General features: G+C 46.9%; 1 protein-coding gene across 11 annotated transcripts in view; it reads right to left on the reverse strand.

Annotated features, from left to right (window-relative positions):
- The window catches only part of POFUT1 (protein O-fucosyltransferase 1), a 68,046-nt gene extending 48,442 nt beyond the window's left edge, over positions 1–19,604 (reverse strand). For 3 of the 11 annotated variants that reach the window (XM_055265749.2, XM_063633785.1, XM_063633784.1), the window contains exons 1-4: positions 19,355–19,544; positions 17,223–17,344; positions 11,935–12,117; positions 10,665–10,777 (exon numbers count right to left, since the gene is read on the reverse strand). In XM_055265749.2, coding sequence (XP_055121724.2) covers positions 10,665–10,777; positions 11,935–12,117; positions 17,223–17,344; positions 19,355–19,478 — 542 coding nt within the window. In that variant the 5' untranslated portion in view covers positions 19,479–19,544. Of the gene's footprint in view, positions 1–7,867; positions 10,379–10,664; positions 10,778–11,934; positions 12,118–17,222; positions 17,345–19,354 lie in introns of those variants that run through there. The other 8 variants (XR_010119411.1, XM_055265753.2, XM_055265746.2 and 5 more) reach the window with 5 other exon arrangements.
- Between the last annotated feature and the right edge of the window lie 10 nt (positions 19,605–19,614).

Here is a 19,614-nt window from a genome sequence, read left to right on the forward strand (position 1 = left end):
TTTTGTAAAGACAGGGTTTCGCCATGTTGCCCAGGCTGGCCTCGAACTCCTGGACTCAAGTGATCTGCCTACTTAGGCCTCCCAGTGTTGGGATTACAGGTGTGGGCCACCACGCCCGGTCAATACTTCTTGACTGAACAAATGAGGAGCAAACCTGTGTTCCCTCTTCAGCTAAACCCAGACTACCTCTCAGCAACATGAAACCCCTTGCTGTTCCATGTTCACAATGTACTTTCAAGTTCTAGATCTCTGTATACTTCTTCCCTCCAGCTGGAGGGGAGAAGTGCCTTCTGCCAGCCAAAATCCTTTCCTTAAAAGTATGAAATGGGAACAGCCATTCTGGAAAACAGTTTGGCAGTTAGGCATGCAGTTACACGACCCAGCAATTGTAGTCTTAGGCATTTATTCAAGAAAAATGAAAACTTATGTTCACACAAGCCTATACACCAACGTCCCTTGCAGCTTTTTTCATAAAATAGCCCCCAACTGGAAACAACCCAGACATCACTCACAAGTAAACGGTTAAACAAACCGCAGTACCTCTGTATCATGGAATATGAACCTCACCAAAAAAAGGAACACAGTATCAACACAGGCAACAATTTGGATGATGTCAAGGGAATTATCCTTGGGTCAGGGAGGGTGGGCAATCTCAAAGGTTATGTATTGTATGGTTCCATTTATATAAACATTTTAAAACAATAGCATGGAGAAGAGATTAGTGGTTGGCAGAGGTTAGGAATGGGGTGTACATGTTTAGGGAGGTGGGTGTGGTTATAAACTGGCAACACAAGGATCCTTGTGATAATGGAACCATTCAGTGTATTAACTATGGTAGTGGATACATAAACCCACACACGATAAAACTGCACAGAAATACACACACACACACACACACAGACACACACACAGGCATGCACTCACACACTCAGAAGTAAGTACAAGAAAACTGAGTAAGATGGATAAATTGTATCAATGTCAATATCCTGGTTGTGATACTGTACTCTAGTTTTGCAAAATGTTACCATTGGGGGAAATTGGGTAAAGGGTACATGGGAGGTTGCTGTCTTATTTCTTACAACTGCATGTAAATGTACAATGACCTCAATGAAAATTTCAAATAAAAACTATGAAATATTTCAAACCATGCAGGCAAATACAGAAAATAATTTAATAATTTATATACCCATGACCCAAATCAGCAGAAACTTTGGTTTCAGGTTTAAAAAACAAAACAAAACAAAACAAAAAACACACACCTAAATACAAGCTCATCCTGCCATCATCCCTCCCAGAGGGTAATGTGTTTTAATGTATGATTACACTTTTACTATAGACATCAAAAAGGAGGGGAGCATTCTTCTGCATGCTTTCTATGGAGTGGAATGATGAAGAATGTAGGTTAAGCCAGAATGCTTTGTTCCAATGTTGACTAAGCCACTAGCTAACTTGGGCAGGTGACTTTACCACTACGTGCCTTAGTTCCTCATCCACATAATAGAGATAACAGTTCCCACATCATAAAACTTCTTTTTTTTTTTTTTTTTTTAAATTGTGGTTGGGTGTGATGGCACTCCTGTAATCCCAGCACTTTGGGAGGCTGAGGTGGGCAGATCACTTGAGCCCCGGAGTTCAAGACCAGCCTAGGTAACATGGCAACACCCTATCTATCCAAAAATATCAAAAAATTAGCCGAGTGTTGTGGTGTGTGCCTGTGGTCTCAGCTACCTAGGAGGCTACATGGGAAAATCGCTTGAGCCTGGAAGGTTGAGGCTGCAGTGAGCCATGATCTTGCCACTGCACTCTAGCCAGGGTGAGAGGGTGAGACCTTGTCTCAAAAAAAATAAAAAAAAGTTGACTGGGCACGGTGGCTCACGCCTGTAATCCTAGCACTTTGGGAGGCCAAGGTAGGTAGATCACGAAGTCGGGAGATCGAGACCATCCTGGCTAACATGGTGAAACCCCGTCTCTACTAAAAATACAAAAAATTAGCCACACGTGGTAGCAGGCACCTGTAATCCCAGCTACTTGGGAGGCTGAGGCAGAATGGCGAACCCGTGAGGCAGAGCTTGCAGTGAGCCGAGATCGTGCCACTGCACTCCAGCCTGGGCAACAGAGCAAGACTCCATCTCAAAAAATAATAAAAATAAAAAATAAAAAAAGGTTGTATATATTTACGACATACAATATGATATTTTGATCTACATGTATGTAGTTAAATGAATAGTACAGCCAAGCTAATTAATATATCCATTTATAGGGCTACTGAGAGGATTAATGTATTAATCAAAGCAAAGCATTTAGAACAGTACCTTGGCACACAGAAAGCTCTCAAAGAATTCTAGCTCTTATCCTCATCACATTGCATGTAACCTAGTTAAAGGTTACATATAAATCTAATCAACTTTTTAAAAATTTAACTTTATGTTTCAGAGACTTGGCCATGTTGATCATGTGGATCATGTGGTTGTATTAGCTTCTCTAAAAGTTTTCCATTTTGTACAAATAAACTGCAATTTACCTACCTATTTCCCTCTTGCTAGACAGTGGGGTCGTTTCAATCTTTCCCTCACACAACAGTGCTGTGACAGACATGCCACTCATTCTCCACACCCAACACAGACTGCTTGCTCAGCAAACACCTTCCACACCTCCAAGATCAGTCGCAATTCCCAAGCCTCACCTCCTTAGGGAGTGTTCCCTGTCCCACTTCTCTTGCTGCCTTCTGCACAATGATATGCCCTGCAGCCATTTTCCCTGCCCATGGAACTGTCAGCTGGTGAGGCTGGGGACCCAAGCAGCCTGTTTGCCATTGCTCCCACATACACTATCCAAGGCCTGTGTCACTTACACAGGCCTTGGACCAGTGACAAGAAAGTGTTCCTTGATGGTCCAGCTATGTGACACTTACCTTGCTAGACTCTAGTTTTTCTTTTTTTTTGAGATAGAGTCTTGCTCTGTCGCCCAGGCTGGAGTGCAGTGGCGTGATCTTGGTTCACTGCAACCTCCGCCTCCCAGGTTCAAGCGATTCTCTTACCTCAGCCTCCTGAGTAGCTGGGATTACAGGCACGTGCCACCATGCCCGGCTAATTTTTGTATTTTTAGTAGAGACGGGTTTTCGCCATGTTGCCCAGGCTGGTCTCAAACTCCTGACCTCAGATGATCCACCCAACTCGGCCTCCCAAAGTGCTGGGATTACAGGCATGAGCCACCGAGCCTGGCCTAGACTCCAGTTTTGTTTATATGTACATAACTGTTAATTGTATATTGGGCCTCATTATGTGATAGGCAATGCTCCGATTGCTTATGTATATTAAGTCATTTGATTTTCACAAGAGCTCTGTGAGGGAAGTATTACTGTCATTCTCATTTTACAGGTAAAGAAACTGAGGCACAGAGGTTAAGTAACGTGCCCAAGGTTGCACAGCTAGGAATTGGTGGAGCCGGGATTTAAATCCAGGCAGTGTGCTCCAGATCCTATGTTCTTAACTACTACCCCTCACTCCCATCTCCCCCACCCCTGACAATGAGCTGAGTCTGTGGCTTAATCTTCTGATTCCCAGCCCCAGCATGGACCTTATCACATGGTAGACACGATAAATATTTTTAGAATAAATGAGAAAGATTTGGGGACCTCACCAGAAAGACCAGATGAGGCTGTCAGGGGTTAGAGAAGGAAGGAATTCATATTACCTGAGTACCTACTATGGGCCAGGTCTTCGGCTAATCTTTCAGATGCTACCTCAAAAGGATTTTCAAAGGAAAGCCAGAGTAGATCTCCCAGTGGGGCTGGAACATCAGGATAAAACCAGGATCTGCAGCCCCCTGCCACCCCCAGACCTCTTGGAAAGCACTTGCAGCCGACCTTCGGTGAATTCCAGACTTGGAATGTGTGTCCCCTCTACCTGGATCTGGACCAGCAAAGAGCTGTCCCAGTGGAACAACATCAGCTCAGACCCAACAAGCAGCGAGAGGCTAAGGCTGATCTGCTCACTTACTCTTGGTGAGGTAAGACAGTGCTGTCTGGAAAGAAAGCAGGGGAATAGGGTTCTTGGCTGGAAAGAAAATCTTGACCAGCAACACCTGCCTGGCGACTGCTCACCATTGGTCAGGCCCTTTGCCTATTGTTATCCAGCTGAAGTCAGCTGGCTTTCCTGCTGCTGGGCCCAGTGAACCTCTGGGGTTCTTCACCACCATGCCTGTGCTGCTGAGATTCTCCAACAAACTGGGACTTCCCTGTATACAGCATCCATTTATGTGTCCAGTATGTATCTGTGGGACCACCAGTGGATGAAACCCATATTGAGTACAGAAGACCCAGGGACATGAACAAGGCAGGGCCTTGTTCTGGATGTCCCTGCCATGAAGGACTGCCTTTCCCTCCAGCTCTCTGCATGGCTGTCTCCCTCTCACTCTTCCAGTCTCATTCTGGTTCCCACAGGGAAGTGGCAGCCTGGGAGAATGACAAGCCATGCGCTCAAATACCTGGACCATTATACCTGAGAATGGTTTGGCACGATGGTGCATTGCCTTCTAATAGTCAATGTGCAGTAAGCGTCAGCTGAATTAGAGCTGTGCAAGGCTATTCACAGGCTCAGAACGAGCAGAGCTAGAAGGATCCTCAGAAATCACGTCATAAAGAAGAAATACCTCTTATCCTCTTTCCCTAGAACCCAGTTTTCAGCTGGATACATGGCAGCCTAAAATAAAGACACTTCTTATCAGCCAAACATACCCCGGGCGTGGGGGGGGAAGAAAAAGAAAGACATTTCTAAGTACTTCTGGCAGCTAGGTATGGCCCATGTGCCCTCGTACTAGCCAATGAGATTTAAGTAGAAAGGTTATAATGGACTTCCGGGAAGGCTTCTTAAAAAGGGAGGATATGCCCTTTTGTAACTTTTGTTCCTCCAGTTGGGATGTGATGGCTGGAGCTTCAGCTGCCATCTTGGCCCATGAGGTGATGCAAAAGCTAATACTGGATGGCTGAACAAAGAAGTGGAAGCCTGATTCTTTTTCTTTTTTTTTTGAGGCGAAGTCTCACTCTGTCACCCAAGCTAGAGTGCAGTGGCGGGATCTCTGCTCACTGCAACCTCCACCTCCCGGGTTCAAGTGATTCTCCTACCTTGGCCTCCTGAGTAGCTGGGATTACAGGTGTGTGCCACCATGCGCGGCTAATTTTTTTTGGTATTTTTGGTAGAGACGGGGTTTCACCATGTTGGCCAGGCTGGTCTTGAACTCCTGACCTCAAGTAATCCGCCTGCCTCTGCCTCCCAAAGTGCTGGGATTACAGGTGTGAGCCACTGCACCCAGCTGGATTCTTGATGACACTATGGAGCTGGCATCCAGCTCTGGACTGCATACCCAGTTCTTCTTTCACTTAAGAAAACAATAAACCCTATCAATCTGCTCTTATTTCGGGCTTCCAGCTACCTGTAGCCTAACTTAAGTCTGACACACTTAGACTTGTGGCCTACAAACTTCTTCTGCCTTACTGAGAGCCCTGATATATTTAAGAATTATTGGTTGAAGGCAATAGGGAGGAGGAATTGAGCCCCTGGAACTTGGTCCCCTACTGCTGCCCTCCATAAAGGCCCTAGAGGCACTTTTTTTCTTTTTAAGATGGTCTCAATCTGTTGCCCAGGCTGTAGTGCAGTGGACAGATCATGGGCTTACTGCAGTCATGACTTCCTCAGGCTCACCTGATCCTCCCACCTCAGCCTCCCAAGTAACTGGAACTACAGGTGTGCGCCACCATGCCTGGCTAATTTTTTCTGGTTTTTGTAGAGATGGGGTCCCCCTACGTTGCCCAGGCTGGTCTTGAACTCCTGGACTCAAGCGATCACCTGCCTTGGCCTCTCTGTAATCCCTTAGGATTACAGCTGTGAGCCACCATGCCTGACAAGCACTTCCTGAAAACTCTGAAGATAGTTTCAAACCCACTCATCTTGCCCATCCCCTTCATTTTATAGATGGGGCATTGAGGCCAGAGAAGGGGAGCAACTGCCTAATCTTAGCACAGCAAGCCTGGGAAGAGCTTCACTCTCTGGTTCCATTCTTCTCTCCTCCCCAAGGACAAATCTGCATAGCAAGGAAGTATCCTGTATCTTAAGAAATGTTTAGTGTTAAATGTTCATACACATTCAAATTCATCCCTACTAATCATTCACAGGCTTCTTAGCAGATTGCCTCACAGGGCCTATAAATCCGCATGTTTTGATCCCTGCCCACCTCTCTGATCTCTTTTCCTGTGTGGCAGATTAAAAGTGGTCAAGTCTTTGAACCCCTTCCCATTAGGTGGGCTCTGCCTCCTCCCAATAGCACCCAACAGAAGTGACACTGTGCCGGTTTCCAGATTCAGTTGTTAGGGAGCCCGCAGTTTCTATTTCCTGTCTCTTGGGACACTCACTCCCTGGATGCTCCCTCTCAGAACACAGGTGCCATGCTGTAAGAAGCCCGAACCACATGGAGAGGTCATGTGTATACATGCTTCTTGGTGGCCCCAGCTTGGCTCCCAGATGACAACAGCATCACCCACCAGACATGAGGGGGACTTCCTGGATATGTAGCTCAGTCAAGCCTTTTTTTTTTTTTTTTTTGAGACAGAGTTTCGCTCTGCTGCCCAGGCTGGGATGAGGTGGCGCAATCTCGGCTCACTGCAACCTCGACCTCCTAGGTTCAAGTGATTCTCATGCCTCAGCCTCCTGAGTAGCTGGGATTACAGGTGTGTGCCACCACACCCAGCTAATTTTTTATATTTTTAGTAGAGATGGGGTTTTGGCATGTTGGCCAGGCTGGTCTTGAACTCCTGGGCTCAAGCGATCCACCCGCCTCAGCCTCCCAAAGTGCTGGGATTATAGGTGTAAGCCATTGCACGCAGCCTTGGTCAAGCCTTCAGATAACTTGAGCCCTGGATGGGCATGGTGGCTCATGATGTAATCCCAGCACTTTGGGAGACCAAGGCAGGTTAATTACTTGAGGCCAAGAGATCAAGACCAACCTGGGCAACAGAGCATGATCCCCACCCATCTCTATCAAAAAAGGATAACTTGAGCCCTGGCTGACAGCTGACTGCAGCCACATGAGACCACAAGCAATAACTGCCCAGCTAACTCAAGTGTCCATCAATAGATGAAGAGATACACAAATGTGGCATATACATACAAGGAACTATTATTCAGCCTTAAAAGGACTAAAATTTTGATACAGGCTACATCACTGATGATCTTGCCACATGAAATATGTCACATGAAATAAGCCAGACACAAAAAGATAAATATTGTATGATTCCACTTCTATGAGATACCTAAGTACCTATGAGATACCTAGAGAAATTCAAAGAGAAAGTAGAAAAGCATTTACTGAGGCTATTCATTGCAAGAATAAAGGTTATTCGTTCCAAGAAATAAGATGTTTAACCTGAATTTAAACTGTGTACAGCAGGGATTCCATAAGAAAATGGAAAAATGAAAACCCAAAAGAATTGCCCAGCTAAGCCCGGTTAACCCACAGTCCCATGAGAAATAATAATAACTTGTTGTTGGCCGGGCGCGGTGGCTCACGCCTGTAATCCCAGCACTTTGGGAGGCCAAGGCAGGTGGATCACGAGGTCAAGAGATCGAGACCATCCTGGCTAACACAGTGAAACCCCATCTCTACTAAAAATACAAAAAATTAGCCAGGCCTGGTGGCGGGCGCCTGTAGTCCCAGCTACTTGGGAGGCTGAGGCAGGAGAATGGCATGAACCCGGGAGGCGGAGCTGGCGTGAGCCGAGACCGCGCCACTGCACTCCAGCCTTGGTGACAGAGCGAGACTCCGTCTCAAAAAAAACAAAAAAAACAAAAAAAAACCCAAAAAAAACCAAAAAAAACCCTTGTTGTTATGCTAAGTTTTGTAGTGATTTATTATGCAGCAATAGATGAGAGCAACATCCTACCATTCTCTCACTCACTCCATACCACACTGCCTTCTTTCTGCCCCTTCACCATACCAAGCTTATTCCTGCCTCAGGGTCTTTGCTCCTGACTTCCTGCTGTGAACTACTTTTCCTCTAACTCTGACACAACTGGCTCCTTCTCATCCTTCTGGTCTTAGCCCTGCCAATCACATACCACCTGTTTACATCCTTCTAAGCACCATGTCACCTGGAACTATCCTATGTAAAAGTTTATTCGCCATCTCCCCTGTTAGACTATGAGTTCCACTGGGGCAGGGACCTTATCTGCCTTATTCTGGCCTTGTTCATTCCCTGCCTTGTTCATGTCCTTATTCTGGCCTATATCCCCAGCATTCCAAACCAGCCCTTGACACTCAGGAAGTGCTTCTTAAATATATGTTGAAGGAAGGCAGGCAGCTGCCAAGGGACCATCAACTCACTCAAACTCCCTCCAGGGACCTCATCTTCCCTACTAATTTTCCTTTCCCAAAAACTTGGCTGTAAGGCACAAACTTCTTCAAACCCTCATGTAATTCTTAAAATTCAATGAACTCAAACAAAGCTATAGGGCAATAAACAAGTGTTTCAACAACACTCCCCATGCACCATTGTCCTGTCTCTTCCTACTAGGATTGTGTGCTTTTTCTAGCTTTTTGGAATTTGCTTTTGGAGCTGCTTTTAGAGTTGGTGGCTTTTTTTTTTTTTTTCCTGGCATATTGTCAATATGGGCAAATCTCCATCCTTTGAGGGCAGGTCTGCCTTCTGGCAATAGCTCCAGGTCATTCGGAGGTGAATGGGGGAGAACCATGCAGGCAGAGAATGGGAGTGTGCTATCTGGGATCAACAATGAGGAAGATTTAAATCTGCCATGACTGAGGATCCTCAGTAGCACATGAACTAGGTCCAAAGCTAGGTCCAAAGGCAAGTCCCAGAAAGGAACTGGCAGCTGTTAAAGGCACAGCTATTTAATCCACGGTGATTAAGAACAGGTGCTTTGGGACTGGGCGCAGCAGCTCATGCTTGTAATCCCAGCACTTTGGGAGGCTGAGGTGGGAGGATCACTTGAGGCCAGGAGTTTAAGACCAGCCTGGGCAACATAGCAAGACCCTGTCTCTACAAAACAAAACAAAATATTCGTCAGGCGTGGTGGCACATGCCTGCAGTCCCAGCTGCTTGGGAGGCTGAGCGGGGAGGATTGCTTGAGCCCAAGGATTTGAGGTTACAGTGAGTTATGATCATGCTACTGTACTCCAGCCTGGGAGACAAGCAAGACCCATTTCAAATATAAATATATAAAGTAACTGGTGCTTTGGATTCAGACTTCCGGGGTTCAAAACCAAGCTCTGCAACTTCAAGCTTTATGACCTTGGGCAAGGGACCTTACTCCTTCCTGCTTCAATTTCTCTAAGTGTAAAGCATAGATGGCAGTAACAACCCACAGACTCAGGGAAAGATTAAGTGAGTCAATACCTGTGAAGACTTAGAACAGTGTCTGGCACATAGAAGGCACTAAATGAATCTTAGCTGTTGTTATTTATTAAAGATTTACAAACAGACCCGAGCTGTCCACTCAACAGCTCAATGACCTTGGGAAGTTATTTAACTTCACTGGGTTCAGTTTCCTCACCTATAAAATGGAAATTGATAATAATACCCACTTCATGAACTATCTCAAAGGCTTAAATAAAATAAAGCATGTGAGTAATAACAGTGACAGCCAACACTGGCTGGCTGCTTAGTGCATGACATGCACTTCACGCACTATGAGGCAGATACCATCAGCGCTGGCTCAGGGCTCAGGACTATCTGACTCCTTGGCCTGTGCTTGTTTTGTTTTGTTGAGACAGGCCCTTGCTCTGTAACCTGGGCTGGAGTGCAGGGGTACCATCATGGCTCACTGCAGCCTTGATCTCTTAGGCTCAAGTGATCCACCCACCTTGGCCTCCCAAAGTGCTGGAATTACAGGCGTGAGACTCATTTCTCTACATCTGTTTACCTTTGGCCTATTAAATGCCAAGTGCTTTGACCACACATGAATTAGTATGTTCCTTGCACCTCCTAACCAATGTCTGCCTTCTAAGCCCATGATCTTTCCTGCCACGCTATAACATTAAGGACAAGTACACTATGCTGATTATTGTCATTATGAGACCATAGCTCCTAGAAAACCAGGGCTGGTCATCCGCATTTTCACACATCACCATTGGCCTCTGATTATTATGTCTCACACGTGACAGACACCCTATAAATGTTTCATGGCCTGTACCCATGCCCTGCTAACCTATTTTTTTTTTAAAATAGGGGCTAATGGGGTGCAATTAATAAACACGTCCAGTAATTATCAGGATGACATCATTTCTCGGTCTGCACCTGAAGCTGTTCTCTAGAAGCTGCTTCCAGTTTCACCTTGGGAAGAGTAAGGTAACACAGGAGTGATTCTTACGCCTAGAGGAGGAAATTGAGACTCATGTGACTGCAGAATGTTCTTTTTATGACATCCCTTATCAACCGATAAACTCTTTCTCAACCTCATGGCGGGTCAATGTTCCACCGTGTCAGGCATGGAGATGGGAACAGATCACACAGGATTCCAAGTTCAGCAGACAGAGCACCTGCACCTTTGGTCTCATACATCAGAGTTGGGAAGACGGGGAGAGTGCCAGAAGGTGCTGAATGCTCATGAGCTCCATGCGACTCCCCTAAACCCAGAAACACTACCCCCTCCAAGTACCTCTGGCTCCATTGTTCTCTGTAGGAAGCACTGAAGGAAATGCCTGTAAAAAGCTCCGACTTGTTGAAACTCACATGAAACTGATCCCAGAATGGGCCAAAGGGGTTTCCTTCCTGCAGAAAGAGAGTGGTAGAAGGCTTACTGATAGGGAGGGAAAGCCATTTGGGGAATGGGGCCAGGGAAGTGTAGGTGGGGGAAGCTGGGTGATTTGACTCAGGCCAAAACACTCTCACAGGATGGCCTTGGAGAAACGTCACTCTGTAATTCCTAGGCCAGGGGCTGAGGAGAGTGCCGTGGCTTCAATTCTGGATGCCAGCAGGAGAGTCTATCCTGTTCACATGTCACATCCTGCTGATCCAACAGCACTGATGAGGGTCTGGGGAGAAGCAGACCTTGGATTTTGAACCAAGGACTAGAGCTTCAAGAGACATTCAAGACTGGCTAATCCAATGCCTTCATTTTCAAGGTAGAAACCAAGGCCTACTGAGGGTCAGACACTTACCCAAGGTTACACAGCAAGTAAGGGCACTGTTGGGGCTGTGAGCCAGGTCTCCTTTCTCAAATTTCATAGTTCTTCCAACCACCTTCCCAAGACTTTAGCACATACACCAAAAGACATATTTGGGGGTTGCCTTATTTCCAAAGTGCCAGAAATGTATAAATTTCTTCTAATAAGATATGACAGCCTCTCTTTTACCTGCTGAGATGCAGGAAAGTATTCAAGTTAAGTGGGTAGACAATGGTGCCAAATTACCTAAGGTTGAATCCCAGCTCTACCACTTGTTTGCTGTGTGATCCTGGGTAAGACACTGACCCTCTCTGTGCCATCCTCGATGTCCTCTCTATGAAATGGGGATATTATAAGTATTTTCCTCATGGAATAGTGTATTAAATGAATTGATACATGTAAAGCTCTTAGCATAGTACCTGACATATATAGTAAGTGCTACGTGAATATTAGTTATTATTACTGATGTGGCACTTTGCAGTTTACAAGCACTTTTTCACCTGGCCCTCATGACACTTTAAGAGTGAGACGAGCAGGGACTGGCATCTCTATTTCATAGGTAGAAATGAAGGTTCAGAGAAGCAAAGTCTTCTGCCCAAGGTGATGCCACTTTGCTAACAAATGCCAGAAACAGGACTTAAATCTCCATCTTTCTACTCTAAGTCCTTCTGGTGCTTTTCCCCACATTTTGCCATGACATAGTCTTGGGGACCTAGAGGACATGGAACAGGAAGAAAGGGCCCCCGAACCCACAGGACCCACCTTCATGGGGCACGTCTTCTTATCTGGGCTTCGCTGGGCTGCCACCTCAAAGCAGTATGCCACCCGCTTCTCAGGGGGCCAGTGGGTGGGTGCCAGCTTCTCCATGAAATCCTCCAAGCTGATGACCCGATGGTAAGCCTGGAGGGGCTCCAGCTTGAAGTACTTCTGGTAGGACACATGGAGCTACAGGAAAAGGAGGAGCAGAGGTCCCGTCTCAGTGCCCCAGTGGGTACTTTAGACATTTATTAAAACAATACACTCCAGGCCAGGTGCAGTGGCTCACGCCTGTAATCCCAGCACTTTGGGAGGACAAGGCGGGCTGATCACTTGAGGTCAGGAGTTCGAGACCAGCCTGGCCAACATGGTGAAACCCTGTCTTTACTAAAAATACAAGAAAATTAGCTGGGCGTGGTAGCGAGCACCTGTAGTTCCAGCTACTGGGGAGACTGAGGTAGGAGAACTGCTTGAACCCGGGAGGTGGGGGTTGCTTGCAGTGAGCCAAGATTGTGCCACTGCACTCCAGCTTGGACGACAGAGCAAGACTCCGCCTCAAAAAAACCAAAACCCTCCAAGACCAAGACAGTTCAGACTACATGACAATTAAAAGTTTTCAACAAAAGACACCAAAGCTAGGATAGAGACAGGCTAGGAGGAGAGTCTGCAAACTAAAGAACAAACAATAACATCCCTTGTGTTAAAAAACACCTGCTGATCTACAACAAAAAAAGACAAATGATGCCAAGATAAAACACAGGCAAAGGTTAGGGGTAAACAATTCACAGCAAAGGAAACCCAAATAGCCAACACACTCAGAAGATGTCTAACCTCATTAGTAATTAGGAAAAAGCAAATTACAATTATAACAAGGCATCAATTACTTCTCACTCATGAGACTAGCAAAAACTGAAAAGCTTAACTTGTGCGGAAAGGGGCACTCTTGTACATGGCTGGTAGCAGAAGTCTACATTTTGGAGCAACCAGTTTGGGATCCGATCGGTGAGTATCTAATAGAATTTAAAATGCTCCTTTTGGCCAGGTGTGGTAGCTCATATCTGTAATCTCAGCACTTTGGGAGGCCGAGGTGGAAGGATCACTTGAGGCCAGGAGTTCAAGACCAGCCTAGACAACATAGCGAGACTCTGTCGCTACAAAAAATAAAAAAAAATTAGCTGGGCATGGTGGTGCACACCTGTAGTCCCAGCTACTAGGGAGGCTGAGATGGAAGGATTTCTTGCATCCAAGAGGTTGAGGCTTCAGTGATGTGTGACTGTGCCACTGTACTCTAGCCTGGGCCACAGAGTGAGACTCTGTCTCAAAAAAAAAAAAAAAAAAATTTGTTTTTTTCATGTACCTTCCTCTTCTAACTATTTGCTCTAGAGAAGTACAGAAGTTCTTGCACTTTGGACCTGGAGATCAGTACCAGGATGCTCAGTGCCACAATCAAAGTATAGGAAGGAACATCAAAGGAGTCACACCAAATACACTATATCCACAACACTTGTTAAGGGAACAGGGCTAGCCCCAGGAGCCAAAAAGAGACTTCATCTTTTACCAACTTTATCTGTAACGCTTTATTTCTTTTATTAACAAAAAGAGAAGATGAAACAAAGATGAGAAAGTGTTAACAATTATCACTTCTAATGGTGGATATATGGTTGGTGGTTGTATTCATCCGTGTAATTTTCTTTTTTTTTTGAGATGCAGTCTCACCCTGTCACCCAGGCTGGAGTGCAATGGCGTGAGCTCAGCTCACTGCAACCTCCGCCTCCCAGGTTCAAGCGATTCTCCTGCCTCAGCCTCCCGAGTAGCTGGGATTGCAGGCACGTACCACCACGCCCGGCTAATTTTTTGTATCTGTAGTAGAGATGGGGTTTCACCATATTGGCCAGGCTGGTCTCAAACTCCTGACCTCGTGATCTGTCCACCTCGGTCTCCCAAAGTGCTGGGATTACAGGTGTGAACCACTGCACCCGGCCTCATCTTTATATTTTTCTACTTTTTTTTTTTTTTTTTTTTTTTTTGAGATGGAGTCTTGCTCTGTCTCCCAGCTTAGAGTGCAGTGATGCAATCTCGGCTCACTGCAAACTTCGCCTCCTGGGTTCAAGCGATTCTTCTGCCTCAGCCTCCTGAATAGCTGGGATTACAGATGGGCGCCACGACGACCACCTAACTTTTTAGCAGAGACGGGGTTTCACCATGTTGGCCAGGCTGGTCTTGAACTTCTGATCTCAAGTGATTTGCCCACCTCCCACTGTGCCTGGCGTATTTTTCTAGATTTAAAAAAATTTCTGGCTGGGTGCGGTTGCTCTCACCTATAATCCCAGTACTTTGGGAGGCTGAGGTGGGTGGATCGCCTGAGGTCAGGAGTTGGAGACCACTCTGGACAACATGGTGAAACCCTATCTCTACTAAAAATACAAAAATTAGCTAGGCGTGGTGGTGGGCGCCTGTAATCCCAGCTACTTGGGAGATCTGAGGCAGTAGAATCGCTTTAACCTAGGAGGTGGAGGTTGCAGTGAGCCAAGATCGTGCCACTGCACTCCAGCCTGGGTGACAAGAGCAAAACTCTGTCTCGGAAAAAAAAAAAAAATTTCTGGCTGGGTGCAGTGGCTTTTGCCTGTAATCCTAGAACTTTGCAAGGCCAAGGCAGGTAGAATACTTGAGGCCAGGAGTTCGAGACCAACCTGGCCAACATGGCGAAACCTCGTCTTTACTAAAAATACAAAAAATTGGCCGGGTGTGGTGGCACATGCCTGTAGTCCCAGCTACTCGGGAGTAGAGGCACAAAAATCACTTGAACCCGGGAGGCAGAGGGTGCAGTGAGCCAAGACTGTGCCACTGCACTTCACCCTAGGTGACAGAGCGAGACTCTTCATCAAAAATGAAAAACAAACAAAACCAAAAAAATTTCTATAGGGTGTGGTGGTTCATGTCTGTAATCCTAGCACTTTGGGAGGTTGAGGCAGGAGGACTGCTTAGACTCAGGAGTTTGAGACCAGCCTGGGAAACACAGCGAGACTTTGTCCTTACTAAAAGTCCAAGAATTAGCCGGGTGTGGTGGTGGGTGCCTGTAATCCCAGCTACTTGGAGGCAGAGGTGGAAGGACTGCTTGAGGAGATGGAGGCTGCAGTGAGCAATGATCATGCCACTGCACTTCACCCTGGGCAACAGTGAGACCTTGTCTCAAAAAAAAAAAGGAAAAAAGAAACACAGGCCTGTAATCAGGGGGGAGTCTGAGTCTGGGCCACAGATAAATTTGGGAGGTATACGGAGAAGAGTAAAAGCCACAGGAGTCAACAGATATTTATAGCAAAGCAAGTAATGGTAATAATAGCAACTAATATTTATTGCATGTTGACACAGTGCCAGGTACTGCACTCATCACTTTACATAGATTTGCACATTTAATCCTAAGAGGTAGGAATATAACCATCTCCAGGTTACTTATGAAGAAACCCAAGCATACAGAATCTAGATAACATCTGAGGTCACATAGCTAATAAGCAAACAGAAAGAGGAGAAACACTAACATCTAAACAGTGAGTGGAGAGAAAGGAGCCCCTGATACAGTGTAAAGAGGAAAATGCTGAGAGGTTAGATTGTAGCAGGGACAGGTGGTGTCTTGGAACAGGGAAGTTCAGGAAGGAGAGGCTCACAGGATCAAGGGCCAGTGGGAGGTCAGGTGAGAGAAAGACTGGGAAATAACCCCTGCCAATTTGGAGGTCACTGGTGACCTCAGTGAGAATGCTAACAGTGGCGAAGAAGAGCCTTGTTGGAGCAGGTTAGTAAGCCACAGAAAGCAAGGAAGTGGGGACTCGGAAAGACAACTGGCTGAGAAGGCAAGGAGACAGAGGCAAGCAAGCCAGAGGGAGATGGATGGACAATGTCTACACTGTAATAGTGAGTGTGAGGCCAGGCGCAGTGGCTTATGACTATAATCCCAGCACTTTGGGAGGCCAAGGCAGGCAGATCATGAGGTCAAGAGATCGAGACCATCCTGGCCAACATGGTGAAACCCTGTCTCTACTAAAAATACAAAAATTAGCTGGGCGTGGTGGTGCGCCTGTAGTCCCAGCTAATCGGGAGGCTGAGGCGGGGAGAATCGCTTGAACCCGGGAGGCGGAGGATGCAGTGAGCTGAGATCGTGCCACTGCACTCCAGCCTGGCAAGAGAGCAAGACTCCATCTCAAGAAAAAAAAAAAAAAATAGTGAGTGCGAAATTATCAGAATATCAATGGTTTCCATTAACTGAGGACTCTAGGATCTGTACGTTGATGAGCTCAGTTGATTCTAAGAGGGAGGCGGCATACGACAACACTGAAGGTGTGTTACTGTCACTGACACATTCAGTCCTTACCACAAGAGGGTAACAAGAATCATTACCAGCTTACTTTTAAAATGAGGAAACTGAGGCACAAAGAGGTAAAGTACCCTGTCCAGGCCATGCAACTAGTAAGAACCCAAGTCAGACTATGATCTCTGGTACTCTGGCTTTTGACTGCTGTTCAAAACCTCTGTAAATACTGGCATGCAAACAAAAAAGTAAAATCTATGCAGAGAAAAGGTTGTAGGAATGAAATTAAGTGTTTTGTTCACACTAAGTATTATTTCTGATGTGTATTGAAAAATTATTAAGTCAATTCATCAAATACTAATTAAGTTCCTACTGCCAGGCTCCGGGAGATACAATACGAACAAAGACACAGGGTCACTGGAAGACACAAAGAATAAGGAACTGACGGCCGGTGAGCATCGCATGACAAGGGAGCTCCTTGATGGGGTGAGAGGCAGCACTGAAGCCAGACTACCTGGGTTGTGGCCTTGGACATGTCATTAAATAACCTGCGCCTGCATGTCTCCTTTAAAATTGATAATAGCATCCGCCACCCTTGGCCAAGGGAATGCACAGAGGGTAGGACCAATCAGGGAAGGCAATGGAGGCTTTAGGTTCAAGTCACAGGCTCTGGAGTGGACAAAGACAGCTTTGAATTCCAGCTCTCCTACTCACAGGCTGTGTGATCTTGGGCAAGTTATCTAACCTCTGTAAACCCCGGTTTCCTCACAGGCAAGTGATGAGGGTGAAATGAGCTAATTCTCATGCAGCCGCACACAACAGGTGCTGGATAAATAAATGTTAGGCATTGTTATTGCAGTGAAGACAGTTCTGGCTGGAGGTAGGGCAATCTCAGAGGAGTGGGAGGTAAAGCCCAGAGGACTTGAGGGTTAAGTGTAAGTAAGCAAGACTGAGGAAGGGCGGAGAAGGGCCAAGGTCAGTGGGAAATACTCACGTTGGTGAAGGGAGGCTTGTGATGCTGGTACTCAATCCAAGGAGGGACACCCAAGGTACGGTTTAGCAGCTTTGCAAATGCCAGAGAGCCCAAGAAGTGATCGGCCTGGTTCCCAAAACGCCCTGGAAATGGTACATTGCGGGTGAGGTGAGGCCTGGGGCATGGAGGGCATAGAGCATGCAGGGCTCAGAAAGGTTGTGGAGCCAGGGGTAGAAAGTCAGGGATACCAAGGAGAAATAGGGGAGCTGGCAGCATAAGAACAAGTCTGGACTCTTGGGTCTGATATCCAAGGCTCTTCAGGTCCTGCAACAACTGCTTCTGCCACTCCAGGTTTCTTGCTGTTTCCCCAACATGCTCTACAATTCCCATCCCCACCCAATGCCTCTGATCTTGCTGTCCCTCAGCCAGAAGAGCTTCTACCTCCATCTCCATTCACCTGCACATGGAGGGGCAACTCGAATGCCTCATTCACTAGGCTCCTTTCACCAATCCCCTGCCATACTCACTCTCTCTCCTTTACCTCCCACCTTGGCTCTGAGTTACTTCAGTTCTTCAATTTTCCTCAAATATCTTTGCTCACTTCCTGGCCTTCGTACTGTCTGATTCCTCAGCCTGTGAATGCCTCAGAAGCAAGGACCCTGTGTGATTCCTTTTGTTAATCCCAGCATGGCACCTGTTCATTCATTTCACAAATATGATTGAGAGGCCACAATGTGCCAGACTCTGTGCTAGGTGCTGGGATACAGGAATGAACAAGAAGGACAAGGTCTCTGCCCCTAAGGCACTCACAGTTCACTGCAGAGACACTAAACATGTAAACAAATACATGAAAAATGTTGATAATTGCCAGAAAGAGATGAAAAAAGTTTGGTGATAGGGTAATGAGGAGATTACTTGGGTAGAGGTCAGTGAAATCCTTTCTGGTGACATTTAGGCTGAGATCTAAAGGATGGGAAACAGCTGGTCAGGCAGAAATGGAGGAGAGGATTCCAGGCATACGGACTGCTACCTGCAGCAATGCAGACGGGAAGACCTGAGCATGTGTGAGGAACGCAAAGGAGATAAGTGTGGCAGCAGCTGGAGGATCAGCAGAGAAGGGAGTTGTGGAGATGGCCAGTGGAGGCCACATCATTCAGGGCCCTGAAAGCCATGATCAGGAGTCTGGAAACCACTGGGGCCCTTAAGATCATCCACTTCCACAATGATGATCCACCACACCCATTTCAACTGTGCACCTGGCATGGCCTTTAGATTCTCCCTTACCCTGCTCTCTTTATTTTCCCTTAGTATTCATCATCCTCTATGAAACTATGTACTTATTGTTTTATGTTTATCCTTTTTTGGGTTTGTTTGCTTGTTTCGGGACAGGGTCTCACTCTGTCACCCAGGCTGGCAGTGTGGTGGCACGATCAGAGCTCACTGCAGCCTCGAATTCCTCGGCTCAAGAGATCCTCCCACCTCAGCCTCCCAAGTAGCTGGGACTACAAGCACACGATATCACGCTCTGTTTTTGTTTGTTTGTTTGTTTGTTTGTTTGTTTTTTTTTTGAGATTGTATTTTCACTGTTGCCTAGGCTGATCTCGAGCTCCTGGCTTCAAGTGATCCTGCCTCGGTCTCTCAAAGTGCTGGGATTACAGAAGTGAGCCACCGCGCCTGGCCTACTTATTCTCAATTGTTTGCCTTCCCCAACTAAAATGAAGGTTCTACAAGGACACGGAGTTTATCTTATTCACTGCGGTATTCCCAGCACAGAGAACAGGGCCTGGCACAGAATAGGTGCCCTATAAATATTTGCTGAATGAATGAAAAATCACCAGGAGCCAGCGTGGGTCAGTGACATCAAGTCCTGCCCCACTAACTCCATTTACTGGACCCTGGGCTGGCTTAGACCTCGAGCAAGTCACGTAACCTCTCCCAGCCTCAGTTTTCTCATCTGTCAAATGGAAAGTTGGACACGTTGGCCCCTCTGTGCCCTTGCAACTAGGGCAGAGAGGAGAAGAGCATGCCCCGTCCCACTCTGAGGTTCTCTCCTGGACCTGTGAAGGTGTTTCTGGGCGCATCTGAGGAGAGAGAGGCTTTTCCGCTCCCGGCCTCAGTTTCTCCATTTGAGCAGAGGGCTCGGGAGGCCTTACCCATGCAGGGACAGTAGAGCAGGTAACCGGCCGGGTCCCAGGAGCCCGCGGGCATCCCCGGGAGCGGCAGAAGCAGCAGCAGGAAAGACATGCGCAGCGGCGGTGCCCACGCGGCGGCGCCCATGTCGGCCCGGGAACCCGAGACAGCCGCGACGCACAGTCGGGGAGGGAAGGAGGGACGCGAGCTCCCGCCCCGCTCCCAGCGGTCCCTGCGCGTCGCCCGCGCACCGCCCCGGCCGCTCTAGCCCGCGGGCGGGCGG

This window comes from Symphalangus syndactylus, chromosome 24 (genome assembly GCF_028878055.3).
Source record: "Symphalangus syndactylus isolate Jambi chromosome 24, NHGRI_mSymSyn1-v2.1_pri, whole genome shotgun sequence".
NCBI classification, from domain to species: domain Eukaryota; kingdom Metazoa; phylum Chordata; class Mammalia; order Primates; family Hylobatidae; genus Symphalangus; species Symphalangus syndactylus.